Source organism: Podarcis raffonei, chromosome 3 (assembly GCF_027172205.1).
Source record: "Podarcis raffonei isolate rPodRaf1 chromosome 3, rPodRaf1.pri, whole genome shotgun sequence".
NCBI classification, from domain to species: Eukaryota; Metazoa; Chordata; class Lepidosauria; order Squamata; family Lacertidae; genus Podarcis; species Podarcis raffonei.
The window spans coordinates 66,678,484-66,699,952 of record NC_070604.1 but is presented as its reverse complement, the minus strand read 5'-3'; the positions used below and the strand labels follow the sequence as shown (position 1 = coordinate 66,699,952).

Below are 21,469 nucleotides of genomic sequence, written 5' to 3'. Positions count from 1 at the left end.
AAAATTATTCTTAAAAAAAAAAAAGATTCCTGCATTGCAGGGGGTTGGGCTAGAAGACCCTTGGGTCCCTTCCAACTATAAGGTTCTACGAATAGGCAGAGAGATAGAAATGCTTGGAACCATTTGAAGCAGGGAAGGCACTGCATCCAAGATACATGCCCACCAAACTGGGGACCTAGTTTTGGAAGTGAAAGAAGTGGTGTATTTTGAAACTATTAGTCATTCTCCAGACTGAGGAGCTGGATTCAGTTGGGATTGTGAAAAGTAAAGAATTTTATCCCACTTGAACCAAACTCCTTGCAAAGTGGAAAACAAGTATTTATTTTTTACATTTGTGAGACATCAGCATTCTAAGTGAAAATCTGCATGAAGGAGGTAGGTTCCTATCCATCACTGATGCCACTGCCAGAGGTACAGCCCATAAGACTTTATTAGACTTCTGTGTATAATATAAAAATATACGGTAGTCAATCCTTAGGTTTTCCCTCTGCAGGACTACAACTTGTAAAAAAGAGATTTTCATCAGTTCTTAACACAAATGGGCAGTAATGAGGAAATGAAAAAAGGGAAAGGAAAGTTCAAAGAATTTATTTAGCAATCTAATTGACCCAACATATTTCAAAGAATACTTGCTTCAGGATAACTAAAACAGATAACTAGTACTATATTAAGAACACTGAATATTAAAACATCCTTATGTAAGAATATGCATACTATATCAAATATGAAAATAAATGAAATTATCATCCAATATCACCACTATTTGAGATGGTGGATGATGCACATAATTGGATGTAATGTGTAAAAAGCGTTTCTTGATTGGTGTTGCCCATCAGGCAGACTTGTTGCAGAAGGCAAAAATTCACACTGACACATGGGAATTAGAGGTTGGGAGAGCAGGAGATTTCACCTCTTCCCCAACGTTGCTGAGTACATGCCTTGAGACCATATAAAAAGGCACTACTTGAGCCCATGAAAAATGCCCCATTTGCTACTTTTTCAGCTTCAACTATATTTGAAAAATAATTTTATTTATGACAAATATTACATGAAAACATACCAAAATAGATTTGGTTATAACATTACCAATTAAATAGCAATGTTCATACATGCCTTAATTTTAACACTGAAACAGCTAACTAGAAAAAACTTATTTACACTTACCATTTTTTCTCATTCTATAGATTATATCTTCACAAAAAGGTGCACTCCACAACCAATATTTTGTATTTTATTTTTATGTAAGCTGTTAACAGCTGCCATGTATCTAGTTCCAATTGATAGTTTTATCTATTTCTTATAAAAGCTGTTAACTTAATCAGATTTTACTGCTCTCACATTTTTTCTATGATTGATTTGTTACTCATTCCTTTGGAGAACAGTTGAGTGTTGTCCCTAGGGAATACTGTGGTAGCATGGGCAAAACCTTTACCCTACTCACAATAGGTAACCTGCTTCCACTCAGAGGAACTAATGAAGGGGAAAGGTAGTGCTGATGATTTAGCGTGTCACTGATTGAAAACTCTGGAGGGGAGGGGGGGAGATAGTCTCACGGACCTGCCATTATTGCAGGGATGTTGGTAGCAAGTTCACTAGCTATTATGCCACAATATTTTTAGATGACTACCTGGATATGTTTTACAAATTTTGCTCAATATTCAAATTTTAAGTAGAATTATTAGTGCTAAATAACTGACACCAGAGTAACCATTCATTAATACAATGTAAATGTTTCCATTGCTTCACACTGGCACAAAACAAGAATTAGATTTGGGACTCAAAGAATTCACAAACGTCTCCTAAAGTATCCACCTCCAATGGAAATCAGTAATGAAGATATATCCCACTCAACTAGTAGCTTCTCTCCTGCACACAGATATTATGGCAGACATGTAGAAAACCCTAAAAATGATACAACTCAATCGTTTATAAAATATTGATTTATGTGCTTGTTATATATATTCCACCCTCCATTTCCAAGCAGAGACATACCTAGGGGTTGGTGAACCCGGCCCCTGCCAGGGGGTACAAAATTCACCGATCAAGACCATGGAGTGTATGGTGTATATGTGTGCAGTGATGCGCTGCTGCTGCGATCGTGGCCAGCTCAAATGCAAGAGAAGTTCCCCATCCTTCTCACACCACGATAGAAAGGTGTGCAGACTTTTTTGCCCTTCCTCCTTACCTCACCCTCACTGCAGGTGCTTTGAGTACTTGGGTTGTGTAAGACGTAGTAATCTTTAATTTGGCTGTTGTGGTAAAGTGTTTTTCTTCTGGGGTGTGTGTGCCAATACAGCTCGTTGCCAAGGGCACAAGGAACCCTAGGTAAGCCTCTGTTTCCAACTAAAGACTAGTATTTTTAAGTTGATAAAAATCAATCTCTAATCCATAAATTGCAAAGTGCTACTTTCATAGAATTGTGAGAATGAATCCTTGAGTATCTGCACACCTAGAGTGCTCAGCATTTATGTGAGAGGAACTCCAGAAGTATCCTTGCTTTTTGCTGTCTTTTTAAAATGGGTACTACATTAATGCAAATAATGTTGGAAATCAGCTTTAGAAAATGAAATTTCCAACTTGCACCACGTGTATTGATATTTAAATTCAGAAGTTCCCCCACCTTCCTTTCAGAACGATTAAAAAAAAAATTGTAGGGTTTCTAGGGAGAAAACATATCCAAAGTCTGCTCCTATAGACTACACTGACTGCCCATGAGGCTATCAACCATAATGCAACTAACTCCTGGCCTAATCACACTCACTAACCTTTGGGTGTAGGGCAAATTCCAGTCTTGGGGTTACAGCAGGGGGCCACATTAGTGACATCACACATCAAAAATAGGCTTCTGCCTCCTGAATGGACTGAAGACTCGTCATAAGATGTCCTAAAAAAGGAAAATATTTTCTCTCTTTTATAGAATGCTCCCTTAAATTAGCCAATATGCTCCTCCTTTTGGAGTAATCATGGTTACCAGGGCAGCATCTAGAATGAAATACCAGAAACTGGTATTTGTCTTTAAATGTCATTCTGATTAAACAAGTTGAGAACAATTTAGCATCTTAGTAGTCGTGATGATTTCCATATGCCTAAAAGTGGGTTTCTGACTGTTTGTATGGAACTTCAAAAGAAAAAGGACTATTTGGCAGAGAATAAGTATACAAAAAAGCAACAGAAAAAAGTTATGTAACATCACACACAACCAATAACAGAATCAGTATTAGTTTCCTTCTACTGTGCTTATTTCACAAACTATTATGTAAAATGTTAATTTGCTAGGTGAAAGGGCAACTCTGGAAAAGATACTATAGCTACACAACTCAGTCTCCGTAAGTTTACATATGTAAACAAAGAAAATGGAATAAATACCCAATAATGTTTTTGATTAAGTATCTGAACCACTGGAATGTGGGGATAGGGATACTTGCTCAATATCCTGTGTTCATTGGAGAAAGAGCATTACTACAGGACATCAGAAAATTTCAATAACAACTGCCCTGAAGGCTTTGAAATCAGCCGGAGTATTGCATTGCTATGAAAACAAGCACCGTCACAGTGATCGTAACCTTAAATTGCAGTTTAAATAGACACCAAGGACTAATAGAAGGCTTAGAGACCTTCTCCTCTTCAAAACTGTCCAAAAGACTTACCTGACATATAAAGGAATAAAGGGAGATGCCCAGAGTGACTGGAGAAACCCAGCCAGATGGGTGGGGTATTATTGTTATTGTTATTTCAATTTCATTTAAAGTTTGTACCTCTTTTATTACTCAACTGCCTAGATGTAGGTAGAAAAAACTTCTGTCATCCTCGGTAAACATTTGCTAAGTTTTACAACTGGTGGAGAGAATTAATTTCTACTGAAGGTGAATATCCCTGGCGTTCCTTAAACCAATGAACTGGTTTGCCAATGAACCCTGGCAAAAAGCGAGTGATGGCTATGGCTGAAGCCTGATGAAACTTAAAAAAAGACAAACCCGTTTCTAATTTCACCAAACAGGGTATCTACATGGCCAACCCCTAAGGGACCCCTTCAAACTCCTCATGGATGCATAAGATAATTCTATGAATTCATTTAGGACTGCAGCTGGTCAGAAAAGGAAATTGAGGCTCTGTGCTGCAACTCTTGGAAATGCCTCCATCTCTTAGAAAAAACCTTTGCATCCTTATGCAAACTCATGAAGCAATTCATATTCCGATTTGAAAGTGGCCCTGCAGAGAGTCAACAGACTTGTCTGTTGTTACCTTGGCAACACCCTGCTGGCTCTTCAGAGGTTGGGGAGATTCAGGTCTATAAGGAGAAACATTTAACCTAATATTCTAGTGCCTTCAGAAAAAGAGTGGGAAAATGCCTCAGCTTGAGGACTATCCCCTGTCTCTAACCAAAGGGTTCATATCCCTGTTTGGAATGGGCACACTTAATCTCTAGTGTGAAAAGGTTGGAGGAAATAACTTTATAACCACTCAACACAGTAGGAACACACTGGCGGTTCAGATTACCCTGATGCGACAGTGTTTATGCTACACAATCAAGTAGCTTCACTCCTTGGCCCCTGAAATTTTAGGGGTGGAAAACAAGAAATATGATACCTTAACTCCTGTTTGGGGGTCTTATGAATACCTCCTGTGTAACTGATGCAATCTCCCCAAATTCCTGATTAGCATCCTTTTTATCCAGCTGAGGAACTCTGGGTAAAGGGAATGTACATCACCCATTAAGGCAGGAGCCTTACATACAAGTGACTACACTATAAAGCTTCATTCCACTCTGGGCTGACCAGTTTCTGAAACAGAATGGGAGCAGAAACAGCTCTTCCATGAGGCTTTGCATCAGGAAGACTGGTGCTTCTGTGATATAGAAGAGGCAGGATTCTCACCTGGGGCACTGAGATCCTGTACTGCCATGGCCTTACAATATAAGTGTAGGCATTGTTTGACCTGAAAACAGTCTATTAGAGACCATTTCTTTCTTTCATTTATTTCCATTCAGAAACAACACTCCAGTCCCATTTAGTCTCTCACAGATCTAATGCAAGGTCCACGTCTTTCAATTGTTAAAACTGGACAGCTCCTTACACTTTGAAATTGCTAAGCCCTGTGGCACTGCATGAAAACCTGGAAACTTTACTTCTAACCTCCTCAGACCATGGCCATCTGAGAGGAACTTCCTCAAGGAATGACAACCCTGGCAACCAGAAAGTAAACCAAAGCAGCTGAAAGAACAGGAATATTTTATGCCCCAATGATGGAACTCCTTTGCAGGGTTTTTTTTGTTTTGTTTTTTGCAATAAACCAGAAAGGAGAGTTCCCTTTATTTGATTCAGGACTTCAAGATGTCAAAGAGATGGAAATTGGTGTTTAGCCTGCTGGACAGATCCAGGTAAGTCTTTAGATAAGTCTGACAACAGTGCCTCTTTGAATTGCTGAAGCTTTTCAGTATTCACCTAAAGCTGAGGTAGAGCCACACCAATAGTATGTCAGGGGGAAATAGCAGTAGTAATGAGGCACTAGGCATACTTGACAGTTTTGATTACCTGTACGGATATTTGTGTAACCAAGCCTGAAGAAAAGAGCGGGAAATTAAACCAGACTCCCATTGGTGGGCTGCCTTTGACATGGCAGCTTTAGAGGCTCTCTCAGCGACAGACATAGCAGTTATAGTACCTGGGACACAATGAAGGGTAGTAGCCTCACCCAATGAGAATGGACTCAGAGCTGGAGCCCTGCACACCAGAAGTTGATGCCAACTGAGAAATGCAGTGATTAAGTAGAGACTTATACATTGCCATAAGGGTTTTAGCCTTCAGCAGTGTTTTCCATGGCCTACTATTTCCTCAAAGTTGCAGCAGCAAATTGTCTGGAACCAATGGGGGAACCATAATCCAGTAGTTGCTGGCCATTGCTTTGCAGGATAGGTGATCTAACTAAGTGCAGATCTGCTGTGGTTGATAGTTCAGAGCTCTGGTGGGGCTTCAAAAATGGCAGGAAGGAGAACAGAGCAGCTGTTAAAAATTCCTCACACAGCCACAGACCACTAAGCTGCCTATCTAAGAAAAGGGGGAAAGGAAGCAATATGACCAAAAAGAAAAAGTCAAAAAGAAATAACCAAGTTGCCAGAGAGGAAGGAAAAATGTAGTGGGAAATAACAACCAAATTCCCCACAATCAACACAATACCCCTGCAAGATGCAAACATTAAACTACGCAAGACACCCCAAACTCAGAATGAGAGATAGCTCACACTAGCTTTTGCCTCACACAAATAACATGACAGACACAACCCTTAAAAAAAAAAACAAGCAATACCAACAGCACAAAGACAAACTCCAGAAACAGAGGTACACAGACAAACACAGTCAAGTTTGAGCGAAGCTGAATGGAGAGTTTGGGACACAACATCTCAGCACAAAGGCAGGAATAAAAAACTGCTGGAGGCTGGTCAGTTGGGAGCAAAACTCTCCAATTCAGCGGCAATCCTGCCTTCAAGTGCTAGAGGGAGCTCATACCCCACCTGAGAGCATCTTCATCCAAAGGATAAACATGCGGTATTTGCTAAGGTTTGTCCCTGCTTATCAGCATAACTCATAAGTCCAACTTGCCAAAATTTACTGTGGGGATAACAAGCAGATTAGAAATAGCACCACAAATATTCATAAACTGCTTCCAGATTAGAGCTCTTATTGCTGCTGGAGCGTTGCTCTTGTGTGATAAATTGGTAGTGATGCCACTCTGAATATAATAAAGCACTTCAGGTAGAAAATGATCAGTTTTCTAAAATGGTGTTATTCCTCCTAGCTGCACATATTGGGGCTCCTTCCTCTACTCCTCTCCCCTTCTAAAACAGGAACATTTTAATACCACAATACAGAATAAAATATCCCAGACTGGAAGGGGGCATTATGGATCCAAGGCAAATATATTCACAACAGTTTGGTCATCGCAAGGGTTATGTTGGCACAATTGTATAACACTCAGTTATACAATAAGGAAAATTTACAAATGTTACTACCACCTTCACATGAGCACTTTCTTAGATACTGTATGGCTTTTTTTTTTTTTTTGGCAATCTGCATGTTGGAAGAATATTGAAACTGCCCTTAGCCAATGTTCATGAAGTGAGAATCCATAGCAGCCAATGATTCAATAGCTGTCTTATTTTTACTTTAAGTACAAATAATGTTACCAGAAACTATGCATCCAAACCGAAATAGGAACATTACCCTTCAAATAGGCTGCTTCTACTGTTCATTTGCAAGTTTAAAATTACTCATTACTAAGGCAGTTTCCAATTGCATCTGAAATCCCACACAGAATTGTGACATTACATAGAACAAGAAATGTGAAATGAAGTAGTAAAATAGTTATGTGTCACATTTTTTGTAGAGTAAATACAGCATAAGAAATTCTTGACTCTGTCAAAAAAAGAAGTAACTGCATTGTTACAGCAACTCTAGCTTCTATAGCTGGCATGCATGACAATATGTAATCAGAAGCCCAATATTCTGCAACCAAAAAGTTATATTTTAGAAAGACAAAGTTTAATTATCTGATGATTAAGAAGATAGGACAAGTTAGAATTTAAAGTTTCCTGCTATAAAAAAAATTAGGGTGAACCTCCTCATTTTACCTCTTTCGTGCCTGCAAGGAGATTCAAAGCTCCTGCTTTCTATTTTAGTTGAAATTTCTCACAATATCCAAACTTAGAAAATGGGGGTTTGTTTAAACTATGGTTTGAAAACAAGTCAGGATGTGAAATCATGGGTCTAAACCAATTTGTTTTCTCTAGTCATGAAAACAAACAAGTTTTTCCATGTTTGGACATCAAGGGGAACTGTGGTTACTTGAAAATCAAAAGCTTCTCTTTGTGGTTACAAAAGAAACAGTGAATGGAAATGGAGAATATGACCCATGGCTTTGTTCCTCATAGGCTACATCAAGGATAAGTCTAATTCCTGTCTTTGGCTAAATTTAAATACACAGCAAAAAACCAAAAACATCTCCCCTCTTAGCTCACATGTTATTTATATAGATTTCTTATTTAACCATTAGAAAAAAGTAATCACAGGGCCTCAATTTGTCATTTTACTGTGCTCCTATTTCCCTTCTTCATATCCAAACTTCCTGCATAGACTGTAGACTTTTAAACTATAATTACTTTAATCTTAGGATACTATAAACACAACAGCTGAATTGAGGACTCCTAGAATATTGAAAAATACTTATTGCACACATTATTCAGCATCACAATAGATACTCATTTTCCCAATGAAAAAAGAAATGGTTCAACTGCAATACAAAAGTTCAGTCTTGTACATGTTTTCCCTTTACGCATTTACAGCAGTAAGTACCAAACAGGGTATATGCAGTACTGTGTGAAGTAGTTCTCAGTGTCCCAAGCTATGAGGTAAACTGACTAAAAAAGAGAGGATTATGATGATAGCTGCAAGTCAGCAGTATAATCAGAATACTGAAAGTTTATGCACATGAACTGGAAGAGAACTTGTTGAGAGGTATTTATTTATGGTATTCCTTTATAGGAATATATCCTAGGGCAGTTGGTAATAAGAATACGATACAATTACATAACCTAAGTATTACCAAAAAACAACAACCAGAAACAGAATCCCCATCTCTCCACCATTTTGTGGTGAGGCAGCATTGTGCCACTGACATGGAGAAAAGCTGCGGGGAGGTCTCCCTCCCTGGTTGGGGGGTTGGCCACACTGCATTCTACCTGGCCTGACTCTGGAGGCCAATCAACAGCCTGCCTGACCTCTGGGGGAAGGCTTGTGAAATGGATCAACCTGAGAATTTATTTCTGCTGGTCCATTCCTATGGTATAAATAAAGCCCAGGCTATAGGGACGTGGATGGTGCTGTGGTCTGAACCACTGTTTGCATGGATTAGGGTGCTAGAATTCTGAAGTATACCTGGAGAGAACTAGAATCAGTCAAAATTAAAGATGTCTTCAGACGTGGGTGGCTCTGTGAGTTAAACCAGAGCCTAGGGGTTGCCGATCAGAAGGTCGGCGGTTTGAATCTTCGCGATGGGGTGAGCTCCCGTTGCTCGGTCCCTGCTCCTGCCAACCTAGCAGTTCGAAAGCACATCAAAGTGCAAGTAGATCAATAGGTACTGCTCCGGTGGGAAGGTAAACGGCGTTTCCGTGCACTGCTCTGGTTCGCCAGAAGCTGCTTAGTCATGCTGGCCACATGACCTGGAAGCTGTATGCTGGCTCCCTCGGCCAGTAAAGCGAGATGAGCGCCGCAACCCCAGAGTCGGTCACGACTGGACCTAATGGTCAGGGGTCCCTTTGCCTTTTATAGCACTAGTATTGGAATTGTCAGTTTTCCAACCCACGTTCCTTTTGCTAGGTGTGATTTTGCTGTGGACATTTGTTGGAAAGACATTATACTGTCTTAATTGCCCTAACTAGGCTGAAAGGTTTTTGCCTACCTCAAAGAGAGGAAGCAGTTGTATTTATGTTTCAGCCATATCAGGTTTTTTTGAGTGGGGCAGTGCATTGGACAGGATCTGAAGCTTATGAGGGGACCCCAATGGGGTCTTGAGGATGGCACTTTAAAGACTATGGCTCTAGGCTCAGAGGGGTAGGATGGGTGAATGGCTGCCACACACCCAGGTGGATAGCAGGACTCAGTAGCAGCCATGGTTGCCCAGTAGGGGGGCTGGGCTGGGAGATGTGTATGCCCGATACAGATTCTTGCCTGTTGCTGCGCCAAACTCCAATATGTTATGATCAGTAAAATTATGGCCATGTTTAATCCCCATTCTCCTTGTGCCAATTGCTCTTCAAAACCATGCCTAGAAGCACATAGCCAACAATTAACAGAAAAGCATTTTTCAAATTCCCTACTTCATTAATCCAGAGAGCAGAATGGATGAGTCAGTTATGGTGTTTAAGATAATCAGTTCCTTTTCCACAGATCTAAAAATGTCACTTCATTTAAAATGCAAATGTATAGTTGCTGGCCCAAACTAGTCACTGCTGAACCTAAACACATAATGGTTTGCTAAAGCTTTCTTCATTTTCTGATGTTCATACACATTTAATTATAGGAGGAAACTATGTTTCTCGTCCACTCCACACTTTAGACACAGATACAGATGCTTTCTGAGGTTCTAGAAAAACCAAACTGGGAACCTGTAATGAACTGGGGTGGGGAATGGGGAATGAGAAGCAGATAAGCAAGGATTGCTACTTGTTTACCCTGACATCCCTCCACATCATTGGAGGATAGAGAGACATCAGAGAATGCTTCACCTGAGTGTAATTGCACCCTTACTACACCCTTGATTGCTTCAACTGTACAGAAATATAGCCTCTCTCTGTCACCAAAGTATAGAGATAGCTGGGCTAAGAAAAATATATAACCCTCTTGCATAGTCACTTTAGAAGCCAATCTCCCTATCCATCCCTTTTTGCAGGGCAAAAATACTGCTTAGACTGAAGCCTGTGTATTGCTGTCTGATGAACACGACACCATACAGCAGCATGAGAGAAGCATACATGTGCAATCTTTACTGTAGCCACTTTCTTGTGGGAGGGGGGAGGTTGGTCTATCCAAACCTCTGACATTTTCCTGCATTTCTCTCTTAATCTCTACACCCCCATTCCCCCATGTCTTCAACATTAACATTCAGATGCTGTAGTTAAGAACTATTAAATACACACACTACACTGAAGTCCATATAGCACATGCAAGTTTAGCAACCTCAGAAACTTTATTCTCAAATCTGTTGCTATCTTATGAAGTTTTTTCCAGCAATGCTTCAACGTGTTAATGTATGAATCTGTGTAACTCGTATACATATAGAATAGAATCATAGAATTGTAGTGCCCTCCAGATGTTATGGATGAAAACGCCTGTCAATCCCAGTCAGCACAGCTAAAACATGTTAAATGCAACAGGTTGGGGAAGATCGTTCCAGACAAACACAAGCAAATAACTATGTTTCTAATGTTAAACTACAAAACTGCTTTAATTCTAATGTCATGAGTACAAAAACCTGCCAGATTAATAACTTCGGTTACCTCGTCATGTGTGTATCTGTAATCTGCCTTCTTGCATTTGAGGTCCCATAATGCTACTGTTCCTGATTCAAAACCAATCAATAGCTGTAATAAATAACCAAAGAAAATATTAATTTTCTGGGAATGAAAATGAGTTATTTCTAGTACCTGAATACATGTGATTCAATTATAAACTGGATTAAAATGCAAATGTTAAGGACAATTATAGAAGCATAATACTAAAAGGTAACAATATCCTAAAACTGTAACAATACCATCAGAGACACCAAAAGATGAAATATATTTTAAATACTAAACCCAGTGTTTAGGACATGCCTACTGACAGACTATTCCGACATAAAAGAAATATACAGATACTATGATATGCAGTTTCAAAGACTGTTTAAAGTACACTTGAATTGTCAGAAAAAGACAGACAAATAGTCTCATGGTTGCTTCAGTCTCTATCGAATTAAATGAATCCACCCATTGATGAACACACAGAGGTATTAAATCTACGAAATAAAGATCACCACAGACTGAAACTCCCAGCTTGTGGCAAACCATTTATATGAAGCAGATGCAGTGTAGTGAACTGAATTATTCTGCATGCATAGTCTGATTATTACCCTGAAGAAACACTAATCTTAAAACGTGATACAAGGTTGATTAGGAAAAATAAATTACCTGAGTCCTTATTTGATTTTCTGCAATGCTTTTACTGCAATTATTTGTATGCCTTAAACAGATTTTATATATGTATATAGTCCTAATTCTATTAATGTTTAATTGGTTTTTTAATTATTCTTTTTCTATGTTTTTATCAGTTCTTACTATAATCTGTAAGGCACCTTGAATCCTATCAGGGAAAAATGAGAGGTATAAATACTACTGCTGCTGCTGCTGCTGCTGCTGCTGCTACTTCTTGTTGTTTAGTTTTTAATCGTGTCCCACTCTTTGTGACTCCATGGACCATAACACGCCAGGCACTCCTGTCTTCCACTGCCTCCCGCAGTTTGGTCAAACTCATGTTGGTAGCTTTGAGAACACTGTCCAACCATCTTGCCCCCTTCTTCTTGTGCCCTCAATCTTTTCCAACATCAGGGTCTTTTCCAGGGAGTCTTCTCTTCTCATGAGGTGGCCAAAGTATTGGAGCCTCAGCTTCACGATCTGTCCTTCCAGTGAGTACTCAGGGCTGATTTCCTTCAGAATGGATACGTTTGATCTTCTTGCAGTCGATGGGACTCTCAAGAGTCTCCTCCAGCACCATAATTCTAAAGCATCAATTCTTCAGCCTTCTTTATGGTCCAGCTCTCACTTCCATACATCACTACTGGGAAAACCATAGCTTTAACTATACGGACCTTTGTCAGCAAGGTGATGTCTCTGCTTTTTAAGATGCTGTCTAGGCTCGTCATTGCTTTTCTCCCAAGAAGCAGGCGTCTTTTAATTTCGTGACTGCTATCACCATCTGCAGTGATCATGGAGCCCAAGAAAGTAAAATATCTCACTGCCTCCATTTCTTCCCCTTCTATTTGCTAGGAGATGATGGGACCAGTGGCCATGATCTTCGTTTTTTTGATGTTGAGCTTCAGACCATATTTTGCACTCTCCTCTTTCACCCTCATTAAAAGGTTCTTCAATTCCTCCTCACTTTCTGCCATCAAGGTTGTGTCATCTGCATATTGGAGGTTGTTGATATTTCTTCCGGCAATCTTAATTCCAGTTTGGGATTCATCCAGCCCAGCCTTTCGCATGATGAATTCCGCATATAAGTTAAATAAGCAGGGAGACAATATACAGCCTTGTCATACTCCTTTCCCAATTTTGAACCAATCAGTTATTCCATATCCAGTTCCAACTGTAACTTCTTGTCCCACATAGAGATTTCTCAGGAGACAGATGAGGTGATCAGGAACTCCCATTTCTTTAAGAACTTGCCATAGTTTGCTGTGGTTGGCATAGTCAAATGCTTTTGCGTAGTCAATGAAGCAGAAGTAGATGTTTTTCTGCTGCTACTACTATTACTAAATTCCCCAATATAGTTTGTCTCCTCCTCTTCTTCAAGTATGCAGGGTCACCAGCCACTTATCACACTGCAACTGGACTTAGATTGTAGAATATTCTAAATGACTCACTACCAAAAGGGTCAAAGGAAAAGATTGACCCTAATGTAAATAAATAAGAACCAATTCAGATATGCAGAAAGATACACCCTAGACTGTACAAATGCAGGAATATTAAAATGCAACTCCATCTAAAAAAAACACACACACTGCATGATGAAAACTATGTAACAGGAAAAGTGCCTGTTTTGTATTTTTAAGACACAGTTCTAATATGCATTTTGCCCTTTTAAGACACAGAAAAACTGAAATAAAATATCTCACCTGTGCCTGAAGTGGTTTGTTTTAATTTTGTGCAATGCTCCTGTATTGCGAACTCAAAAATAATAATTCTGTTTTTGTAGTTTGTGTACATTTAAGGTGGACCATATTACATCGACTTGAATATTAGTTTTTAGCATGGAGACCGCACATGGTATTGAACTAGAACTTTTTGCAGTCTTTCACAGATGAAATATAAAACCAGACCACCAAAAGTAATCAGCTCTTGAACTGAAATACAGGCAGCTCCCCACTTGTGCATAACCACCACATGTGTGACACACACACCATTTTTAGTGCCAAAAGGGGGTGGAATGGAGGTGGGAGGAGAACGGGAAGGACTTGCGCACGTCCTACTGATGTGTGCAGTGGCCATGAACGGAAACCTCGCATAAGCAGGGATTCCCCTGTACAACAGTCAGCTATTAGGCAAGGGTCAGCATCAGGATCAAACTAGTTGGTTGACTGGTGTGGTACTCTAAAAAATAAACGTTTCCAATTATCATCTTCTACTATTACGGAGAGAAGCAATACATGATATTCATCTGCATGAGAACTGTAACTGAAGACACAGATAATCCTCCATCTACACTCTATACAAACACAGAATGTATGTTTGACTGAATAATTTAGGGAGAAAAATAGTTTTAAGCCATTCTAAAAATCCACTACGTACAAATTTCAAAATTGGAAACCTAGAGTCTTAAAAAGTCACTCTAAAAGAACCAATATATTTTTAAAAAGTCATGTTTTTTCACAGCAAAGGTATTAAAGAGGAAAATCTGTCGTAACTTTACTGCACACTTCATAAAATGCCTCCTGCCGCTTGGAAATAATCTTCACCAATCTGGTATGTACCCGTGTCAAAACTGTTATTATGTAAGGCCCCCGCCCACATTTGCACAGAAATATCTTTAAGATCCCTTTTTAATCCTAGTATCAGAATATCGAGAGGATTTTATAACATTTAAGATTTATATCATAATCCTACTAAAAAAAAGCATTCTGAAGTACTAAATTCCATTTAATCCAGTAAATGTGGAAAATTAGATCTCTTTCTTGTATACAAATTATGTATACTGCCTAAAAATGTCACTGAAATGTCATAAGTATGAGTTTACATTGGCAAGATGTCTATGTATGCTTTATACATATAATTTTGAAACAGCATTGTGTCATAAGCCGCTACTTATGAACATCCAATAGCGATGCTTGCATAATAGTCCAGATGCTGGAGATGATTTCATTGCCACTAACTACCGTTTTTCTGGGGGATCAGTCTCTAGGACATATGACAAGGCACTTCAGTTGTTGTTCTTAGAAGAGCACAAAATTATACATGAATGAAACGTGAAGGATGGACATAAACCTTTTTTAATGTTAATTCACAATAAGGACCTTATCTTTTCAGTAAGAATAGGTTTCTAAGCCCTATCATGTCCTTCAGTGGAGGAAGAGGGCTTTATAGTATAAAAGTAATGAAGAGGATAATTGTTTTACCCATTCTCCACTGGAATTTATAATTTGTTTTTGCTTCAATTAGCCCACAGCAGTGACCCCTGTGTGGCTCCCAATGCAGTCTACACATTTCCCCAGGTGTGTGTTTGTGTGGCCACTTTTGCAAAGGAATATAAAACACTTCATCCAAATAGTTATTGATAAGGGCATCTTGACACAGATATTTACACCTAAACATGGTTCTCACCAGAACTTCCAAATTCTATTCCTATTATTAATAAATGTATGTACTTAACATGCATATTTCAACATAAATCTCTAAGCAGTTTTTGTATGTCAACAAACCTAAAAACTAAAAATGCAGTAATTTAATATTCGAAACTGTTGCTAATAGTAATAAAAGTAATTTCCACATTTTAAGTAACAGTTGATTTCAGAACCATGTAACTAAGCACATAAATAAAATATATACCATATAATTGAAGCCTATACAAAACACCAAAATACATCAAAACACAACATCAAAATAAAACCTAACTGTGGCATATATCAAGAAAATCTCATATTACAAAAAAAACCCCCTAATACATGATAAAAACAAGAATTCAGGAGCCATGCTGTCACCCCCAATCGGGAAGCATTCACACTCTCCTTGTACCACACCATCCACTTAGCTCTCCCTTCAATAAAACAAGCAACAACCAATGGGCATGCACAAAAAGATAGCTCTATTGAATAAGAGCACTTCAACATTAGAAAGTCCAATGAATAAGGAGAAAAAGAAGAATAGAAACAAAAAACGCCATCTCTCACCCAGAGCAACACAACAACACTTTCCATACCTCTCTCACCTAGGGAGATCAAAGTCTTTCCCAACAAAATATTACAGTTTGAAGTCGGACATTGCACCTGACACCTCACATTGTTTTACAAACTATTAGCATCCAAAACAGAGATGCTAAGTGAAATAAGCTAATGTTAAGAAACAATTCAACTCTTAAACATTTTTTTTTCCATTTTCAAGTTTTAACATACCTTGCCTTCATCCATTGGATTGTCACTAATATGGACAACAGGTCCTGGATGAGACTTGGATGACCTGAAAATATATACAATATTATTTTTTACAAATTAAGAACAGGAATGGGGGCACACAAAAGACACAAATACACAAAGAAGCAGGCACCAATGTCAATGAAAAAGCCCATGCTATGTAGAAGCACATAATATTACAGACTAAGCATGTCCAGTTAGAAAGGACTGAGGTACTTAGAAAATAATGGTTTTACAAATTGAACAGTTATTGTAGTAGGTGCAACTCAAACTATTATTATTAATAATAGCTCCCCCTGATGGGACTCCTTAGGTGCTGTCCATGATATTGATTCTCAGTGTGTAAACTCAGTGTCAGAGAATTAGAAGTCTTTAAAAGAGAAACCTTTATTTTAAAAAAGTACAAAATTGTCTGAGTATTCCCAAAACTAAAAAATGTAACAAAGTACATTTCTAATCACATTTATGAACAACTAAACTCTTTAAAATCACAACGGCTGACAGAATTTAAGACTAATCAATACTTGTTAGTGGAAAACTGCTTCATAATTTGGCAATGCCAGACTGATAAACTTCCATGAAGTATTACAGAAAATGCCTATTAAATGAAATTACGTATACATGCAAGTCCAGAGGTCCATGGCACTTGTAGACAGAAAATATCTGTGAAAGATTAGTTATCAACTTAGCTAGTAAAACTTCAGGGTCCATAAAACTATTTATATTCTGAAAACAAACTCACTGTAACAATTTCACGAGAATAGATACTCGGTGTTTAAAAAGAAGCAGCTATAAACAGTAATAGAAATGTAGTGACAACAGAGAAGCTAGAAACTAAGAGCGCTCTCAGTATTCTCAGGAAATAGATCAATTCGCAAAGCACTCTGATATGATGATATTTTGATGTACAGTGCCAGTTTAGTGACTTCCAGAGACCTGTTTTAAAACAGTGACTGAGTGAATTTTTTCTCTGAGTTTAGAAATGTAGTGTTTCTTAAAATTAAATAGTAATATGATGGTAAACACCAAACAGGATGAGTTGTGCAATTGGAATAGTAGTCAAATCTAAAATCTAACTTGTAATTATCTTTCTTTCAGGTACTATCCCTAGGAAGTACATAAATAAATTTCCAGGGAAGATTCCATTTTGTTTGAAACTAAAATTTGAACCAAGTAAGGCCAAGTTCATATATAATGTTACGCCAAAACATGGCTATGTGACAACACATGAGCATGTAGATACTCACAGTAAAAACAGTGGCTGCTTCTTTTCAGTTTTCCTGCTGCCAAACTACAAGAACCAAAAACCCAGGTTCACACAAAATGCTAAGCCAGACTAGGGAAGGAGTAATCAGCCACAATTTTTTTCCTGAAAGTGCCCATGTGCTCTGATTTCCCTAAGGTTTGGCATAGTGTTACGTGCCAATCAAGTCTCTGTCCACTTTACTGAATGCCCCCTCCCTCAACAAACTCCAAATACTTTTTGCTATTGCAATGGTTCCCAATTAGCTAAGTATTGTTTTTGAAAAATCAAGCCATGGAACCCCTACTTTAGAAAATTTTGATATCTCCATGGTAGTTTTTGTTATGTGAATGGTTCCATGGACTCCCTGGGTGGGTTACGTGGACCTCCTGGGGTCTGTGGGCCACCAACTGGGAAGCACTGGCCTATTGGAAATCTTTTAAGATATTCATCCAGCTTAAAGTTAGCCTGAAATACTTTGTCGTTTTTACTAAAAGTAAATCAAAACACATGTGCAAGGTTATGAGCTCCTCAGCTACAGATCTGTCAAATTGTTCTATGTAAAGTGCCATAGATTAAACTAAATAAATCAACATTGATTTAGGGTAGAATAACAATTTTTAAAAAATCTGCATCACTGTATTTAAATCAGCCACAATTCTAGGCTTGACAGGACTCTCAAACCTTCCTTTAAAAAGCCCTTAACCAGAGAGGCTTCAAAGATCCATATGGCTGCAACAAGTCACACATTAGGTGCTGATCTAGCACTTACTAGATCTAGCTCTACCTACTCAAGTTAGGTGGTAAAGATGTGAGAGCACACATGACTGAATTCTCTTCCATACAAAACTTCTCTCAGACATGTGAGAAGAGCTGTAGCTTGGCATTTTGCCAAACATCTAGCTCAGTTGTCTATGTAAAGGAACTGCCTTGCACGCTGAAACATTCAGCTCCATAAATGCAGCAGTACAAACCAGACATAGCTCTGCTACTTGAGTGAGATCTTGACTGTATTTTCCAAACTAAAATTAAACCAATAACCAGGTGACCTTCCCAATTAGAAATGCTAAATATGTGCTCTATTAAATTGCCACCAGGAAACCAGTCTCACAGTACAATTATTGCCATTTCTACTCAGAAGCAAGCCTCACTGAGCTCAATGTAACTCATTTCCAGGTAAAAATCATTATTTTCTGGGGGGTTCTCTTCAGGAAACATGCAAAGCAACTTCGCCTATGAGGGTCTAGCAGCTGATGTGCTATGCTTTCACAACGACTCAGGCTGATACCAACTATGAAAATCTTCCCCTGCCCCCAGACAAATGCATGCATGAATGAAACAGACTAAAGCAATTAAGTCACACTTTTATCTTCTACCCAGTCAGGGCATAGATAATTATTGATTATAATCAATATCTACTGGAATAAACAAACTTGAACAATAAAGGGCAACTTAGCCTAAAACTTGGGGGGGAAATGAACAATTGGCTATGCAGTATTGTTGCATTCATCAGATCACTAATCAAACTCTCTCCCCTTCAGGCCCTCCCCCCAGGGTTGAAGGCGACACCAGAGCAGACTTTGGGAGTGGAACCTCAGTGGTTCAGCACTGGATACCACAAAATAAAAACCTCCACAATAAGACTGCTGGCTCCTAATACATAAGCTAACATCTAGGACTTTCCCCCCTTTGGCTCCATTTTTTCCCTTGTTCCCTTAACCACCTGTAGCAAAATCAGACAAATTTACTTATTACACCAAGAAAGGAATCCAAGGATCCAAGAAACTGAACAAAAGACACTGGCTTCAGGTGATAATGCATGTCAATATGAAATTATGGAATAGGCTTCCTAAGTGGAGGACTTCCCTTGGAGAATGGAGGAGTAGGAACAGTCATCAAAACCTTGTGAACAAAATTATTGGGAAGACAATGCTACTAATGAAAGGGTGTTAAATTACACCTGAATAGGCTACTTGTAAAGTCCTTCAGTGTTTTCACAAATTGCTGTAAAATCTATTTTAAGGGTGGCACGGTGTGTGGGTTGTCTTTAAAAACTGGCAAGATAATGGCCCCGGTCCAGTGACTGAGATAAGACATATTTTTGACAGAGTTCACCGTTCTGAGTCCCAACATATCAACTTGGCTCAAAAGTCTCCATTTTGTCTGGAAAGGTCTAACAAATTAGAAGCGTATTTTTCGGTTCCCACATTATACCAAATGGAAAAGAATACCCCAGCCCTCTACATGCTGGCCTGGGAACTCACCGGTTTAGCAAAAGCAAATGGAAACTTTTATCTTCCTCCACTTCCTAATTCAATCAAGACAGCACTATCACTTACCAACTGGCTACTAACAGGATATTCAAAAATCTTCTTTGTTCACTGATAAATCATCTTTCCATGACTACCTTAGTCTTTCATATTGTTCATTTCTAATATAGCTTAGTTTGGTTTCAAGAGAGCAGCCTTACTAGGATAAACTCAGTCTAGCTGAACCCTGGAGCTCCTGGTTTTGGGTGCTTGCCTCTGACACTAAATTCTTCTTGGGCTTACTACTGTCCCTTCTCATTCCCCTCCTTGTCTGGTCTGGTCTGCAAAAGTTAACCTATAAATTGCCTTAGGCTTTACTTTCCCTCAGTAAACCTTTTTATACCCTCCAACATTTCTCCTATGAAAATAGGGACGTCCCACTCCATAATGATAATTTTACTATTATACCCTAGCCACTCTGGGCGGCTTCCAACATATATAAAAACATAATAAAACATTAAACATTTTAAAAAGCCTTCCTTATACAGGATTGCATTCAGATGGCTTGGGAGTCGGATAACTCCACACCCTCCAACATTTCTCCAGTGAAAATAGGGACATCCTAAGGAAAAGCAGAACATTCGAAATCAGAAACCGGGACGGCTTCTCTAAATCTGGGATGTCCCTGGAAAATAGGGGCACTTGGAAGGTCTGCCTTTTCTGTTGAAGCTCTGATACAATCTCTGTTGTTCCCTTCCCAAGTACCTTTTAAAGGCACCCCACTACCAACAGAAGGGGTGTCAAAAATTAAACAGCAGTCTAATACTTCTCTGGATGATTTAAAGCAAATTGGAAATAATTTTTGCTTCCTGGTTGTTAAACAATAGGAAAAAGTTCAACTGCTAAAAATGATGAAAAATAGGGAAGGCACAAATAATGCATTCAGTTCAGGTCTGATAATCAAACCAATTCCTCAACTCAGAATTCTTTAATTCTAACTGAATAGCTTGTATGTATTGGACTACAGTTAGTTTTTTGTTTTTGTTTTTACAAGAACCTTGAGATCCACTAAGAAAGCCTGAAGTGTCATTTCTGAACTAGAATAAAAAGATGTGCTCTTGTGTATTTTGAAAACATGCTAGTTTCTGGGCCAACTCCAATGTACTGACAGCAGCTTACTCTCTTGCAGATGAAAGCCTGGGACACAGGACACAATGCAGAGAGTCTCCCTCACCCAGTCCTACAGTCATATTTTCTCTTCACAACTGGTGTTCCCAAATACCATTTTTTTCTGAACAGTAAGTTTCAAAGGCATACAGAAACATGTTTCAAGCAAGTCTGATAAAAATACACTTACTAAGTTAGGCAGCAACATGAATCAGTCTCAACTCACTTGCTCTTCAATAACGTTTTGTTTTAAAAATTATATGAGAAGTGAGTTTAGTTAAATAAACAAAATGAAGTCTAGAATTACATTTGTTTTATTTCTTTTTAGTTACTGTTTACTTTAACTATATTTTGAATATTTTTAAATACTTGTTTTAGTGTTTTTATCAATAATTTTAACCTTTTATTTTATATTTTTGTACAGCACTCAACAGTTGTTTACAATCAAGTGGTATATGAAGTTTATTAAAAATAAGTAAGGAAACATGAAACAAATGTGAGCCAGACTCAGGAGATATTTATTATCATATATGAAGCTAAATAAAGTGGAAGAGAAGTTTGAGAAACTATGCTTAATCCAAAAATGCAACATGTTCTATACTCCCCCCCTTAAACTATATTGAATTTTACTGTTGCACACAAACGCATGCAGTCACAGGGGGGGAAAAACAGGAGAAAGAAAAACTAATAATACTGTACAGAGTTGCAGTATGAAATAAGAACAGCAAACCAGTATACCAAATTACAATCATACTTCACTAAATATCAAAAAAATGAGAAGAATGGAGCTGAGGGGGGTATGGGTCGGTCCTTTCCTGTTAATATATTGAAGGGAAACCAATCTGCATAATTTTTGAGACATTCAACAAATATATACTGAATATATA

At 38.5% G+C, this 21,469-nt stretch overlaps 1 protein-coding gene across 6 annotated transcripts in view; it reads right to left on the bottom strand.

Annotated features, from left to right (window-relative positions):
* The window catches only part of STXBP5 (syntaxin binding protein 5), a 118,813-nt gene that overhangs the window by 59,999 nt on the left and 37,345 nt on the right, over window positions 1–21,469 (bottom strand). For 5 of the 6 annotated variants that reach the window (XM_053382120.1, XM_053382122.1, XM_053382121.1 and 2 more), the window contains exons 6-7: window positions 15,906–15,969; window positions 11,047–11,130 (exon numbers count right to left, since the gene is read on the bottom strand). In XM_053382120.1, the coding sequence (XP_053238095.1) occupies window positions 11,047–11,130; window positions 15,906–15,969 (148 nt within the window). Of the gene's footprint in view, window positions 1–2,765; window positions 2,886–11,046; window positions 11,131–15,905; window positions 15,970–21,469 lie in introns of those variants that run through there. The other variant, XM_053382125.1, reaches the window with a different exon arrangement.